We start from the raw sequence: 19,822 nt of genomic DNA, 5'->3' as shown, positions 1-19,822 counted from the left end.
TAGTTCACATGTCATTTTTAAAGTTTGTAATACTGCTGCAACTGGCTGCAACCTATTAATAAAGTGCACATACACACGAATAATTTCAGGTACTCTAGCTGATCTTTACATACTTTGCATTTCCTCTCTCTTCAGTTTCTAATACGGAGTAACTGATCATATAAATTTGTGTATTATGAGTGGACATGGGTATAACTTGGAAATTATTTGTGCTTCAAATCTTGTGACAAGTAAATATAGAGTTTGCTGCCTTTTCTTAGTCTTATCGCAGAGTCACAGTTAGCAGTACATGCCCTAAATGCTTAATGATTGAAATTAAGCACAACCAAATGCTTTATTGGAAATAGTGATAAGATGATTATTGTAGTCAAACAATCAGTAACTTGAGGGTGTAGTCTCACCGACTTCTTTATTTACCACGACATCAGTGGTTATACTATGACACAGCAAGAAAAATCGCCTGTTACTAGGAGACGAGCTAGAGAGTAGCAGGTTAAATGAGGAGGGGCTGTGAAAAGAAGACTGTGAAGTGCTGTGAATCGGGCGGGGGTGTGGGGGGGGCCGATGGTGGAGAGGAGACGTGGTATGAGATGGCGAGGGGAGGGGGGGGCTCATTGCAGGAAGATGATGTCATGTATTAGGGCTGATTGCTGAGAGCAGCGAAGCCATAAGCAAAGTACAAGCCACAGACAAACACACAACCACACATTAAGAGCTCACACAGACCTAACCTGCTTACTGTGCACCACAGAGCCCGCTCACTTTCTGTGTGTCTGGGTGAGTGTGCATGTGTGCGCTTGTGTGTGTGTGTTCTACTCTTTCTTGAAATTGAGGACATATAATCTCAGTGAGGCCGATTAGAAATTGATTATGACAGGATGTTCCAGTTCTGCAGACACACACACACACACACACACACACACACACACAAAATGATAGCAAGCAGGGTTTAGCACTAATTCATCCTTCCAAATGAACACACGTAGTCTTGCTATCTTGAGGCAAAGCACAGCCATACACACACATTTTGGTTGTTTTCACTAAAACTTAAAGTATACTCTCTGTATTTAGTGGTAGAAGTGTCTGGGCTGTGTGTGCGTGTGCGTGCGCGCGCGCTGGCTACAAACAGGGGAATTTCCTGTGGAGGGTTAAGGAGAGATTGATTGGCTAGGAAGACTAGGGGCTCGTCCGACAGAGAGCCACCATTGGTTCCTTGCAGCTCTGGTATGACGCTTTAGTCCAGACCTCTCCGCTACCCCCTCCCTCCTTCCTTCTCTCCTCTGTTCCTCCATCTCTCTCTCGGACTCCCTCTCTTTTCCCTCCCTCCCTCTCCTCACCTCACATTCCATCTCTCCAATGCACTTTTTTCCAGAAACGCAGATCAAGCAGCAAAACACAAAGTGATCCTTTGACTCTAAAAATACAACTCAGCTGTAGGAAAGCCTCACAGAGAATAAAGACTTAACCAGAGAAAAAAAATAGAGCATCAATCGGAGGCATGGCAAAAGTTAACATTGACATTTTTTTCCCTTCCTTTTTTCCTCCCAAAGTGAGTTATTCAGGAGAGCACAGCCATGTGAGCAGAACATGGAAAATAATTAATCCTATGACCAGCACAACTCCCTCCTCGAGCAGTATAGAAAGCATAAAAGCACTTGTGCCATGCTCAAGTGAACATACACACTGAGGGTACACACAAGAGAGTATCCCCACCCATGCAGAGCTAGAGCATGGCACAAAAGGGGTATAAAAAGCACCTGCAGAAAAGACACTCCGAAAGATAATCCTAAAAATTCATACTGGGATCTTACTAATTGACTCATCTTTTAGCTTCTCTACACTTCTACAAGGCTGATATAACCAATCAAGACATACTTTGCATCAAATGTGGCATGCTTTTTTATGGAAAAAAGGCTAAAATTTGTGTTCTTCAGGAAAATATGACTGATATGGTGACTGATTCAGCATGACTGGAAGTTACCCTGCTGCCTAACCTTTTCACAAACTGCTACATCACATCACGTCTGGATGCATGTACACACGCAAACACACACAGGCATTGTTACCAAGGCCGAGGATGGGGTGGTGCTCGACCAGTGTCCAGGCGTTGTCGTCCAGACAGTGGCTCTTGTAGACCAGGAGCTGGCAGACGTCTCTGGCCGTCATGTCTGCTGGGATCTCCACCACTTTTCCGGCCCCATCCTCGCTCCACACCTTCACTATCTGAAAACACACATGAATATTGATTACAATATGTAGATAAAAGCAGCAAAGGTAATTTTTTGAAAGAAAAAAAAGCCTCGTAGCAATGAGAAGGCGTGACAGGTCCCGAGTTGCTTTCGGGAATTCAAATCGGTAGAGAAAATGAAGAATGGAGCAGATCTAGAGTTACATTTACCTCCATCACCAGGTGCTTTGTCAAGTCCACACTTAAAAACTCCTCTTTGCGTTTCTCTGTCACTCCAACATGGGCAAGTGCTTAAAAAAAGTAAGGCTGACTTCCAGGATAGGCTGACTGGCTGCTGCACTCTCAGCTCTAGCCTTTTGTCCACAGTGCAACCAAACTTACTCACACGCACATCCACAGATACGCATGTAAACCTGCTTGCGGACAACCCACAATGACACGTTTTTTTTTGTCATATGCAAGAATAATCACGTTGAGGAAAGCAGAAACCACACATTCACACTTGGACAGGGAAATAACACATGTTGCATTTTGTGACTAAAAATATCGCCGCTGGGACCAGACGACGGACACAGTTCAAAGACGGAGCAACTTCCATTGTTGCGCCATTTTCAGCCAAGTGCTCAAAGCAACATTTAAAACGGGACCAAATTTGCCTTCTCACAGTGTGTTGCTGCACAGATAACCACAGACCAGCTGCTTCACACCACTGTAAGAGCAGATTCACAAACACCATAGTGAGCTCGCTCTCGCATGCAGCATAATACACAGACACACAAATGTGACAAAATGAACACCGGAATGTGTCCGCAAACTACGAGGACGACTGCGCTTCTATTCCATATATAGAGAAACATTGTATGTGCATGTATATTTTTCTGTGTTATCACACAGCTATGTACTTAACATCTTCTGTCCACAGCGGGGGTTCTGCTGCCCCACACTTTACACTAAACTAAAAAGAAAATTTTTGAAAAACGAAACGAAACACGAAGCTGGTGTCAGTCGAGGGTCCGGAAGGATGGGTTTGAGGAAAATGAAGTCGAACAATGGCACTGAGAAGTGGAAACACGCAAAACACAACAACATTAGTGGCCTAAGACATGGCACAAAATACCAAAAGCACCAGCGAGGCGACCCGATGAGAGAGAGACTCTGAATCCTTTAAGAAACAACGTCACATCGCTCGCTCCCCCTGCAAAGCCAGAAGACTCCCTCTCCTCTTCCCACACGCCCCCGTAACAAAAAAAAGTAAATTCATGGCGCATGAGCTTTGTTTGAGAAAAGTTTCATAAACATCACGCAGGGAAAATGCAAAGGTCCTCAACGTTGCAAACTGGTCACCACACACACATCTACACACACACACTCACAGATATCAAGAAAAGAAACACACACACACACATTCTCTTACCTCCACAGCCTGAAAGAGGCAACAGTCTGGAGAGCAGGATGGCATTTTCACACTGAGACGCTCTCCAGTGACACAGTGAGACAGAGAGAGGGAGAGAGAGGGAGAGGGAGGGAGGGAAGGAAGGAAGTCAGGAAGAGAGAGAGGGAGAGAGAGAGAGGGAGGGACAGATCGGCAAGGAGAATGCAAGAGAGGGGAGAGGGGGGAGGAAGTAACAGAGGAAGGACGAGAGCGAAAGAGAGACAGACTGAAAGAAAGAGAGAGAGAGAGACAGAGCGAAAAAGAAAGACAGCGCTGCCCCTTCTCTCTTTTTGCCGGGCAGCATAAAGGCTGAGCTGCGAGGAGTGGTGAGCCGCCGCCGCTCCTCCCCCCACCTCCCCTCCTTCCCCTCCTCACACTGGATTAACCCAGTGTGGGATTTTTGAAAACGGTGAGCTACTACCTGTCACGTACTTTGCACTCTTTATCTCCCAGGTTGCCTTCAAATCCCCTCATCCCTCCAAAAAAAATTACAAGGTCAAATTTCTTCTACAAACGTCGCCACAGAAAAAGTAACTGTCCCTCTCCCCAAAACACGCCCACACACACACACACACACACAGACACACACACACGGATAGAAAGAATGAGCTCAAACTACAAAGCCAATCACTGAACACACGCACACACTCACACACCTTATTCTTATGCATCCACTGACATTTTCTCTGAGCCGCTTGACGGTTTCAATTTCTACCCTCTCCCTCCCGCTTATCCTCCTCCTCTTCCTCTTCCTCCTCCTCCTCAACTGTATGTGAAATACTATGAGAGAGTGTTAGGACCAGAGCAACATGTGTAACGCACACTGATGGCTTCGATGGTCCCAAAAAGGAGGCAGCTGAAAGTCTTTGCAACAAAAAAAAAAAGAAAGAAAGAAAATGGTGCGGTGATTTGATCTGGAGCTGTGTGGATCACGTGTCGGGCGTTTGGGCTTTGCTGAGGGGGTCAAGGGAGGGGTAGGGAGGGAGGAAGGTAGGGATAGGGGGGGAGGTGGTTGCTCAGCAAATCTGCCCAGCCTAGGGAGAGGTAGACAGAGAGAGAGATAAAGGAAGAGGAGGGAGGGGGGAGAGGAATGGAGAAAGAGAAAAGAGGGAGAGCTATGGAGGAATGTCAGTAATGCAATACTGAGTCATAATCAGGCTCATGTGTAGCGTGCAGGCCAACCCAGCTGGCCCCTAATACAATGTGCATGAGAACTGTGAGCCACGCGCACACACACACACAAAAGGGAGACAGAATGTAAACTCTGACAATCGGCTCCAGCAGTTTTTTCTTTTGACATTACTGTCAATTTTCCTGCAGTCTCAGGCAGTAGTTCTGCAGCCATCTGGAGAGCACTGGCTCTTATTGAGCGTGTGTGTGTGTGTGCGTGCGTGCGTGCGTGCGTGCGTGTGTGTGAGAGAGTATAATCCATGTTTTGGTATGTGATGAGCACATGTGAAAGAAAGGGTGGATATACAGCAAGAGATAACACGCTCACATTGTGCAACATATGGAGTTTTTCTTTCCTTTTTTAGTCTACAATTCCATGTGTATTTACTCTTTACTCTTTAACTGTTCAACAATTGTTTCTGTACACTAAACCGTTATGCATCCCTTTGCGTGAGGAAATTTAACGCACCTTGGTGTATTTCTACCCCTCCCCTGCTTCCCTCTCTTAGTCCCTACCAGAGGAGGGTGAGTGGTGGAAAAGTACAGTCCCCACACATACACACATAAAAAGGGCTTAGAGTTGTAGCATATTGGATTGAAGGGTCATGGACAGACACCTGCATATATACATGTATTCATATACAAACACACAAGCGCGCAAACACACACACACACACACACACACACACACACACACACGAGGAGTTTGTACAGGGTCGGAGGTCAAATGCAATAATCTGCGCCAGGGTCAGGCCCACTTGACCAAGAGGTTTATGGGCCCCTAAACCTATCAGGCTATACGCTAACACACACACACACGCACACACACACATGCAAGTATACAAACTAACATACACATACACACAAGTGATCTGGTTGTTATAAGCCAGAGCAGATCTCTTCCACAGTAACTCAGCACGCAGATTGTAAAAGCAAACATTGATTCACTCAGACTGGGGTGGGATTGCGGTGGATACTACCTTTCACCCAAATGGGTCTGCAACTGACAACATCTGCAATGCTTTTTATTATTTCTACATCATTGTAGAAAATTAAAATTAAAATGATAAAGTAACTGGGCTAAAAAGTTAAAATAAGTTTAAATTTAGGTAGAGGAGAAAATCAAACCTGGAAGGATAATGTGGTTTTTATTGTTTCTTTCTTTAGAGAGGATGAGGTAATTTGACTGGCGAAGTGGCTACTGAATAGGAAATACATTTTTCTGACGTGATAATGGAAGCACTTTCTTGAAAATGACACATTTTGACAGATCATTCATGTAGGACTCACAGTGATGGATTACCATCTCAAGGGGGAGGGAAAGCCCTACAACGACACCAGTAACATACTATCACCTCACTGACATGATGACCAGGTTAGACTTCTTTTAGACTATATTGCAGTTACAAATTATTCATTGTTATGTTCCTGATGAACGGGCCGATGAATGCAGGTATATATTTAATGCTAATTTTTGTTTTGTGCTGAGTTGGGGGCACACAGTGGGTTTATCAGCTTTTATGCTTAAAACTACAGATTACTGCTGCTCAATATGAGCAGTGTGACGGAACCAAACCAGCTCTGCGACTTTGCGTCAAAACAATGAGCTGAAAGATGCTAAAACACTGAAAAATCTCAGGAGTGATGCTTCTCTGTATTTTTCCTGATTCTCTAATGCAGCAGTGACTCTGCAATGAAAAGTTCCATATGAACATGGGCCTACAGCACTGACAATATAGATAATAAAACATGCATGCATAACATTCCACTATGTCCAAAATGAGGAAAAACAATTCCAATGCAGTTATCACAGTCCATCAGAGCTGGGCTCATTGTCGTGAGATATTTAAGGCGTTTAACGGCACGCTCACTCTCACTCAAGGCCACCTGTGGGACCACCTGCAAACTTCTTATCTAAATGTACTGTATATACAAATCACATGTTGGCTAACACTGCTTTGCATCTCCTGCAATTCATCTAATAATAAAGTGGATGTTGCTGCATAGCTACATTAGCTTTAGGCATAGCATCAAGTCTATTCCTATACTTTGTAGTGGTAGCATCAGAAGAACCAACAACAACAATGCCTTGTTGGACGCATCAGTATATTCTAAGTGAGCATCCATCCAGGAATGTGCCAAGTGCTTCTGTGTGAGGATCAGGTTCAAAGCAGTATCTCAGGCTGCGTAGCTCCAAGGCTGTCCTGCTCTGCAGAACTGATGTATCCTCCGCTGTCTTTGTTCAGAAATTCACAGAACTTGTCAAAGGACTAGTCGTTGTTCTGAACCACTCTCCTGTGCTACATCTTCACCTTCTTTATTGTGCCTTGAATCCTGGTCACTGCTTTTCCTTGGAGGGATAGACATTTAAGTGGATATTTTGCAAAACCAACTGTTTCTCTGCATTTGGGCATCTCATCCACACACAAACAGAGATTTCATAAGTGCATTTTCAAACACTCTAGTTTGTCTGTTTTTGTTTTTACTGATTCGTTTGGACCTTATGATGAGTCACCTGTTGAAGGGGATTCTCCATAAACAGCCTCTTTTTTTAACCTGTTCCCCATCAATGATGAGGAGCACAGATTTGTATATTGTGGTTTGTGAATGCTGAGATGATGCATGCATGTTGTCTGTGTTTATTGGGATGATGTATTCACAGTGTAGTGTTTTGTATTGTATACCAAAAGCAAATCTCCACATTACCCTGCAGTTAATATCATACGACCTCTACAAATCTCCAAATGATAGCTGGCTGTCTGGCAGTGGCTGCTCCAGTAGACTAACACACCCATATCTAATGTCAGCATTTGAATGCTGGTTGCTGGTGACTTCCCACCCTGGTCTATTACAGTATCAGTCCTCTTTCATGTCTGTGAGTGGTTCAGGTTTCAGGCCAGACAGAGCTGATTAGCTCTGCAGACAGGCCAAACTCAATTTCACCTCGCTGGAGCGCCACCACAAAGCCTCACTGAGTGGCTCACCTCCCCACCTTCCCACGACCCAACACTGACACGCCACTGTCCCACACACACAAACACATACAGATAAACATGGACACACACATAGAGTCCCACCGACCGACTGACGGACACATAGCAGTCACTTCTAGGAATCTCCTCAGGTTTAAATATCACTCGTAGGTCTTATCAAATGAAGTCGTGCAGGCGTAGGAGAAATCGAGCCCAACTCACATTTTGATGAGCCAGAAATCAAACAAATTGAAATTGATTTGGCAGAGTTTACAAAGTGATAAATTTTACTGTGCAAAGATCCCATCCACACATATCTTATCTAATTTGTCTGAGCAGCAAACACAATGCTTTATAACACTAATTAATGATGTGTCATGAAGTCTTCAACCAGTCCACACTAATGCGAATATTTTGTAAAACAAATTGCGTTTGGGCCTCTCATCCACACGCACACACACAATTTGATGTCACTAATACAGATATATTTTACAAACGCCTTTAAAGTGCAGATTTTGTAGTTTCTGTTTACACATAAATTGGAGCGTATGTGAAACAATGATGTCATAGCTTACTTCCTGCACCCTAACCCCATGCACAAGAAACAATGGCGGCTCTACACTGGTTTCTCTATGTTTGGTTAGCAATGCTAGCTATACTTACAAGCAGCTGAATTTCGCATCACTGCACCAGATCAACAATGTTCACCGGCATCTGCTTCACCCAATATTACTTGGACCTTGTTGATGTCGATCGCCACCTACTGGCCCGGCATGCTTGTTTGAACATTTGAAGTCGTTATTGTGTTCCCATCTGGACAGATATATATTTTAAAAAGCAAGCTGTGTGGGTAAAGATTTTTTTTTAAACGGAGAGACAACATGTCTCTGTTGACAGGGCATAAGAAGCACCACAATTTTGAATATAAAATAATCCTAGTGATGTTTTCACTGGTGTGTAATCATCTAAATCGACTGAATTTGTGTTTGGTTTACCATAGAATGGGCCTTTTATATCTGAAACCTTTATATCTATATGGGGGGGGACAAACTAAAACCTTTTGAGTTTTCATGACAACTGAAGTTCACCACAGGTTCTCTGTCATGTTTGGAAGGGTAGGGTGAGAGGCAGCATTCAGCTGCAACATGCAACTTCACCTCTAGATGAACCTTTAAATCCCTCTAACACACATTTGATGATCTCTGCAGACAGAAAGGAACTGCGTGAATATTTGCATACAGAGCAGCGAACTGAGCTCTGATCACAAGTGGCCACTGGAGAAACATGGAGCAACACGCCAGGTGTGAACTGATCGTCCACTTGTGATCAGCTCACCAAGTGTCCCCCCTGTGTGTCTCTACCAGCGATCTCAGGAACATTATTTATTTTACTGACATTTCAGATTTGTTTCCAGTGAGATATTCAGTGTACACAATGACGTTGCTGCTGTGAATGTTGCTGCTGTGTCAAACAAGCAAATCCTCCCTGAGAAATTACAAGCTGGCGTCATCACATTGCCACGGCATGAAAATCATTTATCGCATGGCAGCAATTCAAAAGGCCCGTAAATCTTCATAACGCACACACACACACACACTAAGTCATTTACTCAGAGACTTGTGCTTCTCTGCTTTTTTGGATTGTTCCCAGGTAAGCGATTACATTTCAATTTACAGTAAAGTATCTTGATCTGAGTGAAGAAGAACTGCAAGTGACCGTCTGCCTAACAATGGAGCTTACATATCCATGACATTATAAGCTTACAATGTTGAACAGGCTTTCTCTGCCATCTTTGCACACAAACTTACATGTACCTGATCTGATTGCAGTGGGTCAGCAGACCATTGCGTGCAGAAGCACGTCAGCTGACCACAGATAAGGGGGGGGTGGGAGTCCTAAACCCAGAGTGCTCATTGCTTGAGTATTAAATTAGTTTTTAAGTCACTGCTGCAGCACATCATGTCTTATTTTGCTACAAGGCTGAATTATAAGCACATAACATTTATATGTGAGCTGCATTGTAGCGTAACGTTTTAATTGTACTATTGAATACTGATAGACGCCATTAGCACCTAACCTTAACCCAATGACCGTAACAAAGTATTCTCCAACCACAAATGTTCTAAAAGACTTTGACAATTATGCTTTTATGTTATTTACAGTATTTACAGACATATAACATCACAGCAAAACATCCAACAGGAGTTAACTTGGAGAAAGTGTGAGGTTCAGTATGCCTAACACACACACACACACACTGGCTGGAAAACAACAAAGCATCCAGTCATTTCAAGCATTGCAAAATGAAAAATTAGACGATACCATCACAACGTTAGCCACAGGCTGGTATTAGACATTCAAGAATGTGAAAACAAGAGTCTACATTCACATTAAAGCCACATAAACACAGCAGTTCTTTGAGCTAAATGCTAACATACTCACCAGCACCGTCAATGGCTGCTTAGTGGTTATAATATATACTATGTTCACCACCATTGTTTGGCTTGATAGCACTCATACTTTTTATAATTTGCACCACCGTTACCAGAGACCAATGGTAACGTCTCTACTTTTTGGTATTTCGGCACAAAGTAAACCAGGAGAGGCAACTGTGCAAATAGTTTTTAATTTGACCCGATGATAAACATCAGGGGAGGGACCAACAGAAAATATTAAAATTCAACCTTATGATCACCATCAGGCAATCCATCCGATAGCTGTTAAAACATGTTCACCTCATAGTGGAAGTAGAAGAAAAATCTGGGGATCTCAAAAATTATTTGTATTAATCTTCTGGGGACCACGAATGTCAATACTGAATTTCAAGGCAGTTGATCCAATAGTTGTTGTATTTAAAAAATATATTAAAAAATGGCAGAACAACTGACAAACTCAAACATGACTAAAAAAGAAAAACATCGAGTTCATCAGACTGTAATTAAAAGTATGAGTCCTCTTTGCCCATGATCTCTTAAAACACTAAAGATTTAGACATTTTTAATAATCAGACCACACACTGAATAACAAACCATGAGAAACTGACTTTTTCCACATCCTTTTTTTCATTTTTTTTCTTACCTCAATCTGCAAGGAGGTTAAGGGTCAAGCTCATCTGGAGAGCAGCGAACCCAGGAATGGAAGGGGTTCAGTGTCTTGCTCAAATCTTATTAAACAGAATGGATGTGTGCCAACCCAGGGGGCTTGAACCTGAGTTCTATGGTTGAGAGATGGTCTCTTTAAGCACTGGGGCTCCCTGCCACCCCTGATGTTCGTAACGCTGCATCTTGGGCCACAAATAAAAGCAGGAGTTGTGTTACAGCTACAGTCTTGAGGCCAAAACAAACCCATTGGCCAAGTGATGAGAAACAGGACCTGACCAAATCCTATTGAAAGCAGGGTAACATGACTGAGCGTTGTGGTGTAAGACTACCCCAACTTGCATGGGAGAAGGCCACAATCAGAGTTGAGCATTAATAACAATCAGACTACTGAAATATCTCCGCACCTACCAGAAAACTTTTGAAGAATAAAATGACATTTACCATTAGATGAGTTGTTCCCCTTAACTCAATAAGATCAGATGGAGATTCACCATCCTGTTATGTATTTATAGAGGCCTGTTCAAAATACCCTAGAGACCACTTTTCTCATCAAATGCAACACAGACCATAAACCCGTCATGTCACAAACAGTTTTACTGTCTCATAATGTACAGTAAGCTGTGTATCCCTTCGAAAAAGACTGAAGCTTAGTAAAGAATGTTCAGATTCCAGCTCTGCAGCTGGAGGGAGAGAGATCCTACGATAAAACTGTGCCAGTGTCTGTGGACCAATGCGCTGCACATCTGAGAATCTCATCTGCATTGTTGTATAAGCCACGCTCAATGCTCCTTAGACTTCATAACCAAACCAATCTGCACATATATATGTACACAGACTCAAACACCTTCATGGCATTCGCTCGCCTTTCTGCAAGCTTTCACAGGACATTACATAATAGAGCATGAAGTGCTGATGTCTGGACCTGAAGGCCACATCATGGCCACACTGCCATTGGTCTTGCTAAACTTAAGTGATTTGATCAGTGACGGTTTGAGTCAATCACCCGAAGACTGGCCACGTGTTATTTCAAGCATTAGAGCAAATTAAGGAACATTTCTTTCCACACGCATTACACTGACAGAGTCTAGTTACTACTGAGGGGTAAGACTTGGCGACTCTCTAAGAGTAAAGCCAATACATCTTGATCGCCCCCTGGTAGCTGGCTGCAGGTAAGAAATTCCTCCATGTTACTGGATGGGACATGGACTAAACTAAAAAGTCAAAGTACATGTCCAATACATTTTTATAAAAAATGGTTTCTGTCATTTTAGGTAGTTCTTATCGCACTGATGCATGTTCCAGTATACATTTTTCAAAGTTTGATTTTAATTGGTTATTTGATCATATAAAAACAGTGTCATGATTGACAGCTGATACCAATTTGTGATTGGTTGTGCCTCTGTATCACAGGACCCTGATAACACACCTCCACTCCATCAAAAGCATAAGATGGCGGTACCCGCAACTGGGATATTTTAGCTTTATTTTTGGTTCAACAGGAGGAAGTGCAGACCTATCATTTATCCTTACACAGAGTCAAGAACAAGACACACAGCGCCATGCCAGTAGCTCTGTGAGGATTTACTCAGGCACAGATGTGCTTCGAGCTAATTGTTAACACCAGCATGCAAACACGCTCACAATGACAACGCTGATGATTAGTAGGTAATGTGTACCATGTTCAGCATCTGTGGCTATTGTGAGAGCATGCTAATATTTGCTAATTAGCACGTAATAAAGAACACAGGGAATGTCGTTTGCACACAAACCAAAGCACAGGACGAATTGAAATCTAGTTCTGATGATGCTACTAGATAAGGACAGCTAATATATTTAAGCTTTTTATCTAATAGCTGTCATCACCTAAGCTCATATCATCATGAGAGGGACGTTAGAATGACCTGGGCCAATAATTGCCAAGATATTGTGTCAATATAATGGTGTATAAATTGGACCATGGAAACTTTTTTTCCTAAGCATGAATGTAACAATGCTTTGTTAATTCATGACTGGATAAGTTTCTCTACATTTCCCATGACACACATCTATCAGTCTCTTGGCCACCTCCTCTGCTTCTTCAGGCTAAATGTTTCTCTCATTTTGCGAATGATGCTTAACACATTAAAATGTTGGATGTGATTTTACCATGGGCCTTTTACTCCTTCTAGCATGGGCTTTATCACTGTCCATGCAAGAATACTACCATCTTCCTGTTTTTATGCCATAAAGGAGTCTTAAAGAATATTCCTGCCTAATCAAACCTGACATTCCATGAAAAATACAATGAGGAAGGAGCAAAATGCTGCCAGGCCCCTGAGCCAACTGTTTGAAAAATTGAAGGGGGTCATCGATGTCAGATACAAAGCATATGTAAAACAATATTGAACATAGAAAACCCAAATTCCAGTTAAAATACACAAACCACCACATACGTAAGTATTTCTTTATTATAACAAGCACTGGTGGATGGTTTTTCTCAGCTGAAGAATGAAGAAACTGTTGACAAAGTGAAGATGCTCTGGGAAAGAGAAATGAGGCCACATCAGCTCTCACTGATTCAAACACTCACAAAGGCTCTTTGTGCAAACTGCAAGCTCGCTCTCTGACTCCAGACCTTGTGAGATGATGTCAACAAAAGGAAAAAAATAATGCTTTCCCTTATCACATGTGTATGCGTGCGCGTGAAACTAATAATGCCACCAGTGTATATCTGTGTGTATTGTTGTAGGCGAGCTTGTGGAGGGTTGCAAGAGAGTGAGTGAGAATCTAAAATAACTTTTATTGTTCAGGGTGGGCATCCTGAAAACATCTTTGAGAAGGATGGAACATTCCTAGGACAGGAGGCACTGATGGGGAAGGAAGGGCAAGGCTATGACACGCACACACTATGAAGCTAAGAGCCAGGGTTGAAGCGTGTGAACCGGAAATTGGTGCCTGTCTTGCTGAAGTCGTCAGACAGATTCAAAAGGTTCAGGGAGATCCGCCCTACAGATGTTCCCAGCTCTGTTACGGAAGTCTGCACTCTGTCTGCAGCATCCTGGAGACATTGCTTACCTCCTTCCACAGCAAAACATGTCGGACACTCCGTGTGAGTGTGTGTGATTGATAATGATGCCTCCATAATAACACACCCACACACACGTGTATATATTTAGTCAGATAACCCAGGATGAACTGTTGTGTAATGGAAGGAAAGGCTGTGCGCAGCCAAAGTCAACACATGCTGCTGTGACCTGAACATAACAGGCCAGTCAGCTGGTTTCCAAACACCCACACCTTCACACACACTCCATCACTTGTGATTGTGGTCAAGTAAAGGACAACAAACACCATGAGGAGTTTAAAATCAAACACAACCACACAAATACTGAAAGGAAAAACTTCAAAAACAACATTACTGCAACCATGTGTGTTTATTCTCTCACCGTATGCTGCCACATGTGATGTCATGTCTATGTAACTACTTAACTGCAAACTAACTAACAGTGAAAAGTGTTAGATTAGGTCAGTTTTTCCAGTCATGGCTCTGAACCTGACTCCTGTGATATGTATAATTCCAGTGAGTGTGTATTAGTGCAGGCGAGGTGATGTGGGTATGCTTACATGGTTGTCAGAGCTCTGTATGGTGCTGAGGACAGGGGAGCCTGCTGGGCTGCAGAGTTCAGGGAATGGGTTGGGAATGGCTGGCAGGGAGGCTGGACGCAGTTGCTGCTCTTCCTGCAGGCACCTGCAGAGGGAGACACACACTTTTATGTGACTGCACTGGCAGACCAATGAAAGCTATGGTCATGGGAATCATTTTGGTATGGAAAGATGTAGGTCACATCTTATAGTGGACTAAAAAGTTAGTTAGATCCCTGAAATTTGATCGAGCAAATATTTATAGGTTTATAGGTATAAATTAATATTGCTTCTGAAATTCTGAAATAAATTATTCACAAAGATTAGTTTTGGTGCAGGGTGAATGTAGATTTTCCTTCTATCACGACCCATCTATCTATCGATTATCATACTACTTATCCTTTGAGGGCCGTGGGGGGAGCTTGAGCCAATCCCGGCTGACATTAGACAAGAGGCGAGGTACACCCTGGACAGGCCAACACATTAACAACCAATCACTCTCACATTCACACCTATGGCCAAAGTAGAGTTTCCAATTAAACTAACCCCAATCAGCATGTCTTTGGACTGTGAGAGAAAACCACACAGACATGGGGAGAACATGCAAAGTTGACACAGAAAGACCCCCTGCCGAGCCGAGATTCATGATCTGTAGTTCGATCAATCTGGACGATCATGTGCAATTGATCAGTTGTTTGCATCTAATATTTTATGTCGAGGAGTTTAAAATAAAACCTCAAATGCAGTGGAAGGCAAAGAGTTAAAGGCCTAGAGAGAATACAGACAGCAGGAACAGATTGTTTGCCTTGTGCACACAAACCAACAAAAGAAAAAAACAAAAAGACAGTAAAAGATAAACAGAAGTGTTCTTCCTCAGGCAGTACTGTCCCAAACACAGCTGACTTTATCTTACACATAAATCACTGAGATCAACATCGAGGGCAGGTCATGTGGGTCTACCTGACGGCCTGGATGTGCATGGGCTGTGAGTGCCGCAGCCTCTCCTTGGAGGGTGAGGGCGGGGGCAGAGGCGGGGTGTGACGGCGGTGGGCCTGGCCGTGTCCCGGGTAGGCGCCGTGCACATGCTGCTGGTGGTGGTGGTAGTGCGGAGTGTGCATGTGGCCGTTGTTCAAGAGGAGCGCAGTGTCGGCCTGCGTGGAGTACACGCTCTCCATGGAGGAGTTCATCTCATTCACCAGCTGCTCCAGGTCCACATCGTCGTCTGTGGAGGCAGGTGGAGGGAGGAGTGAGTGACAGGGCAGCAAATAACCACTAGGTGTCGCCTCGATAGGTAACAGCAAGAAAAATTATATTGAAACCATCAATATCCAGATGATAGTTATTAAAGACAGTCTTCATAGTGGTGTAGAATCTTTTCTTTCATCTGAGATGAAACTTTTAGTAAATCTGCCTAATTTAACTGCAGAGGCCACATTAAGTGATGTGTCACTACACAGTTATTCGTCTTATCTCTGTCGTATTCACATTTGCTATAAATAACTTATATTAAACATTTTAAAAAAGAAAAGAACACCACAAAGTCTGGTTATGTGCATGTAAATACATTCAAAGCAATGTGATGTTCTTTCTGTATTTGAAGACAGATGGAGTAAATACTTTAAGCCATTTTGTCATAAATTATTGGTATGAATAGTTTGTGGTCCACAAAGAGGCTTCACTTTGCCTCTAAACACACAGCTCAGCCTTTTGGCCCTTTTCCTACTGTTCATACTGTGTGCCTTATTACCAGCACTTTTCATTAGCTATAATTTCATATGGTAAACAGTCAAAATATTTCCAAATGTACACTGTGGTCCCAAAACATCAAGCAGAGAGAGTCTTGATTTTAAAGTAACACCCTTCCTCATGTCCGATTTCACTTTGGCTTAGATTTCCTTCAATAACTTTGTCGTTAACTGACTTGTTTGCTCGCCATTGGTCAGATAATGTGAAAGCTGTCACTCAAGGGACTAAGATGTCCATCAAGCACTGGAGGTTGAGACCAAACAGTTACCACAGACCAAATGACCGACCAGACCACACCAGGGTGAAAGGGTCTCGAGAGCTCCTCTTGCAGGACAGTAAATAAGGCGGTTGTCAGCACTCGTCCTCTAACCTGACCTTTTACTAATTAAATGAAGTCAGTCCTGGGTCTGGAAGGCCTAGTGTAATCTACCCTACGTGCTTTAATGACCTGCAGTTCATCTGCTCCTTTTTTTTCTTTTATATTTAGTAGTAGTTTTTGCTGAGCGTTAAAATAAAAATTCAAGTTTCCTTTAAGGATCATTTAAGTTACACTTGCTGACTGTGCTATTTATTTACCATTTCCCAGGCTTACAGCTATCTATATTCAAAATCCTAACTCCTCAAAAGTGAATGTGCACTGACAGTGTACTATTTGGATAGAAATAACCCTATCCCTAACCCTGACCCTAATAAGTAAAGTAAGTGCAAGACTTGGCAGGTCTGTCAAGTGTGCTCACAAGTGCAGTATGTCTCCATATGTTTCTGTATGTGTGTGTGTGTGTGTGTGCGTGTGTTTCTGTATGTGTACATGTGTGTTTTTGTGTGTGTATGTGTGTGTGTCCAAAGCCCTTTGGTCCTATGCGTCCCACCCCAACACCACACACAGAATTCCTGACATACCAGTAGGAAGAAATTACAGCACTCTGGAAACGTTCACCAGCCTGTTCATGGCACATGGTGACCAAATGAACAGGACAAAGTAGGGCACCAAAACACACACAGAAGCACACGCACGCACACATACACTCAGAGGAGCCAAGGACACCATGTACTGCTATGCAGTGCTGAGCATGTGTATGTAATTATACAGAATTAAATCAAAAGTATTGCATTGTGCTGCACATTCACGCAGTGAACATACACACTGAGCCCACTGAGATAAAAAGAAGCCACTGGACCAAAACCAGCAGTGGGCCCGTCTGATCTCAGATCACACAGATGGATGCATGACACTCATACATACACACACATACACAGACAGAAAGGACGATACATAGGGTCATGTGATGCTGGGGTACAGGGGTGAAACATAGGTTGAGGTACACAGAGGGGGACACACAGTTGGAAAAGAACAAGAGAGCACATGAGGACAGTCAGAGACGGTTATTATGTGTGAAAGTATGTATGCTGTGATGAACTGTAGGGCTTTCCCACAGCAGATATCTTGATTTGTTAAAATAGGGAAGGCACCGACATCATTAATAACATTAACAATGGCTCCGTTCTGTTCAAGTGTCCCAGTAAGTCATGAGTGTGACAGCGAGCCAGCGTGCACAATACCAGGAACCGAGTCAGATAAATGAAATTCAGCCAACATGCACTTTAGTATTTACACCCGTTCTTTTCCCACTCTAACATGTCAAAATGTTGCCTTTAAAAAATGCCTGTTACAAATTGATAGCTGCAAATAAATACATTTTACTTTTCATAACGTCCGTTTTCAGTAATCTTGTGATGTATCATTTATAAAAAATAAAAATGCCTTTTCTTAGAGATTCTGGCTTAAATATCTACGTTTAGTTATTTCCAGAAATGATAAAAAAAGATGTTTGGAGCAGTAAAAAACAGATTGATGGGTGTCGCCAAGTGCTTTATGGCCATGTTAGCTGCACGTCTCTGGGGACCATGAAGTTGGTCTCTCAGTCCACCACTTTGGACCAGAAGACAAACCCTAATGACTTTGGTGATCCCCATGATGTTTATTCTTGTGCCAACCAGTTCATATTTGTGGTTTTGAGTAAATGTCTCGACAACTAACAGATGGATTGCCATCAAATTTGGCACAGAGCATGTTTCCCCCAGATGAGTTGTAATAACATTCTTCGCCTTTTCATCATCTAGTTTTCCTTTTTTATCGTGTTAACATTACAGTTTGTCCAATAATTTGATTGCAGTCATACAACTCACTTCAAATGTTTATTGTAAACATGTTAGTGTTTGGTGTCTAGGCTCCGACTTAGTCACTCCCCCCGATATGATTACATAGATATGATAGGAGTGATGACCAAACACTTGTAACCCCCACGTCAGAGCCTATAGGTGGATGCTGGGGTGGTGGAGGGGCTGAAGCAACTGGCAGCAATACTGCAGTGGGGCAAGCAAAGGGGGTGATGGGACATTTTCTCTGCTTCAGTAGACTGCCGAATAGGGTGGGAGTGTATTAAAGATGATTGTTGAAAGTGAGGTATGTCACGTGTTATATGTCACATGACAGCATTGTCAATTTGCACATGGTAGCATCGTTAGTGTGAGCATGATAGCATCGTCAGTGTGAGCACATAACATCATCGGTGTGCATGTTAGCATCATCAGTGTGTGCATGATAGCATGGTCTTTGAGCATGTTAGCATTGTCTGCAAGCATGTTAGACAAAAAAAACTAAAAACTTGTTAAACCATATTTGATGTGCACAAATATGAAGATTGTCCTTTGTCTAAATTACTGCCAGTTTGAAGGTTTTCTCTCTAGAGCTCTTCTCAATTGCAGCTCCACATTGTGATTCAGGCTGATAAGTCAACTGGAGTTTTCCTCTCCCTCCTGCTGTTGCCCACTTGGCTGTGGCTGCTGGCTTCAGTCGAGGAAGCCAGAAGACGTATAGCATTAAAATATCCTATCCTCCCTCTCCAACTGTGACTTTGAAAGTAGACGAAATGTATGGGCTGCATCTAAAGACAAAACCTACCATACAAACGTGGCCAAATCATTCCTTCGAGATCCCAGAATACACTGCATGAGTGCTCTCTGTCCCTGGCCACAACAACCTACAATCATCGATCTCTGACAGCAGTCTAGAGGTCAGAGAACAGAGCTGGACGTTCAGGTTTTCAGGGGCAAATTGAAACCACATTCTTTTATGGACAATAAAAATATATATACTCCATTCAGCATAAAACGTATCCCTTTAAGTCCATTTTGAACAACTACTCAAGTACTCAATGCATATGCTCCGCACTTGCATTGTATTTGTGTATTCATAGATTACTTTGTGGACAATAATCTGAAATTGAAACTAGTGAGGTCTTGGATTTCTCCAAACTAGATTTCTCTAGATGTAAATATGTGTGTAATAATATTTTCTCTTAATTATCATTCAATGATATGCTTTACAGTCTAAAGCCTCCTACTACCAGTAATAACCACCACAAGTCTGTAGTTACACCAAGCAGCTAAATGAATTACCTTTGTGCTCTCTCCCCCAGCAACGCACAAATTAAATAAGAGGCTACATAATGAAAAAGTATGAGCAAAACGCTAAATGTGGGGAAGTAAATTTGTTGACATGCATGTAAGGCAACAGATGAGTAGGAGGCAA

At 42.7% G+C, this 19,822-nt stretch overlaps 1 protein-coding gene across 4 annotated transcripts in view; it reads right to left on the bottom strand.

Annotated features, from left to right (window-relative positions):
- The window catches only part of LOC109631798 (growth factor receptor-bound protein 10-like), a 45,129-nt gene that overhangs the window by 14,475 nt on the left and 10,832 nt on the right, over positions 1-19,822 (bottom strand). For 2 of the 4 annotated variants that reach the window (XM_020090776.2, XM_069516230.1), the window contains exons 4-6: positions 15,445-15,706; positions 14,467-14,590; positions 2,067-2,223 (exon numbers count right to left, since the gene is read on the bottom strand). In XM_020090776.2, the coding sequence (XP_019946335.1) occupies positions 2,067-2,223; positions 14,467-14,590; positions 15,445-15,706 (543 nt within the window). Of the gene's footprint in view, positions 1-2,066; positions 2,224-2,398; positions 2,992-3,602; positions 3,951-14,466; positions 14,591-15,444; positions 15,707-19,822 lie in introns of those variants that run through there. The other 2 variants (XM_020090777.2, XM_020090778.2) reach the window with 2 other exon arrangements.

This window comes from Paralichthys olivaceus, chromosome 20 (assembly GCF_024713975.1).
Source record: "Paralichthys olivaceus isolate ysfri-2021 chromosome 20, ASM2471397v2, whole genome shotgun sequence".
NCBI lineage: Eukaryota > Metazoa > Chordata > Actinopteri > Pleuronectiformes > Paralichthyidae > Paralichthys > Paralichthys olivaceus.
This window is presented reverse-complemented; position numbering and strand designations above follow the sequence as displayed.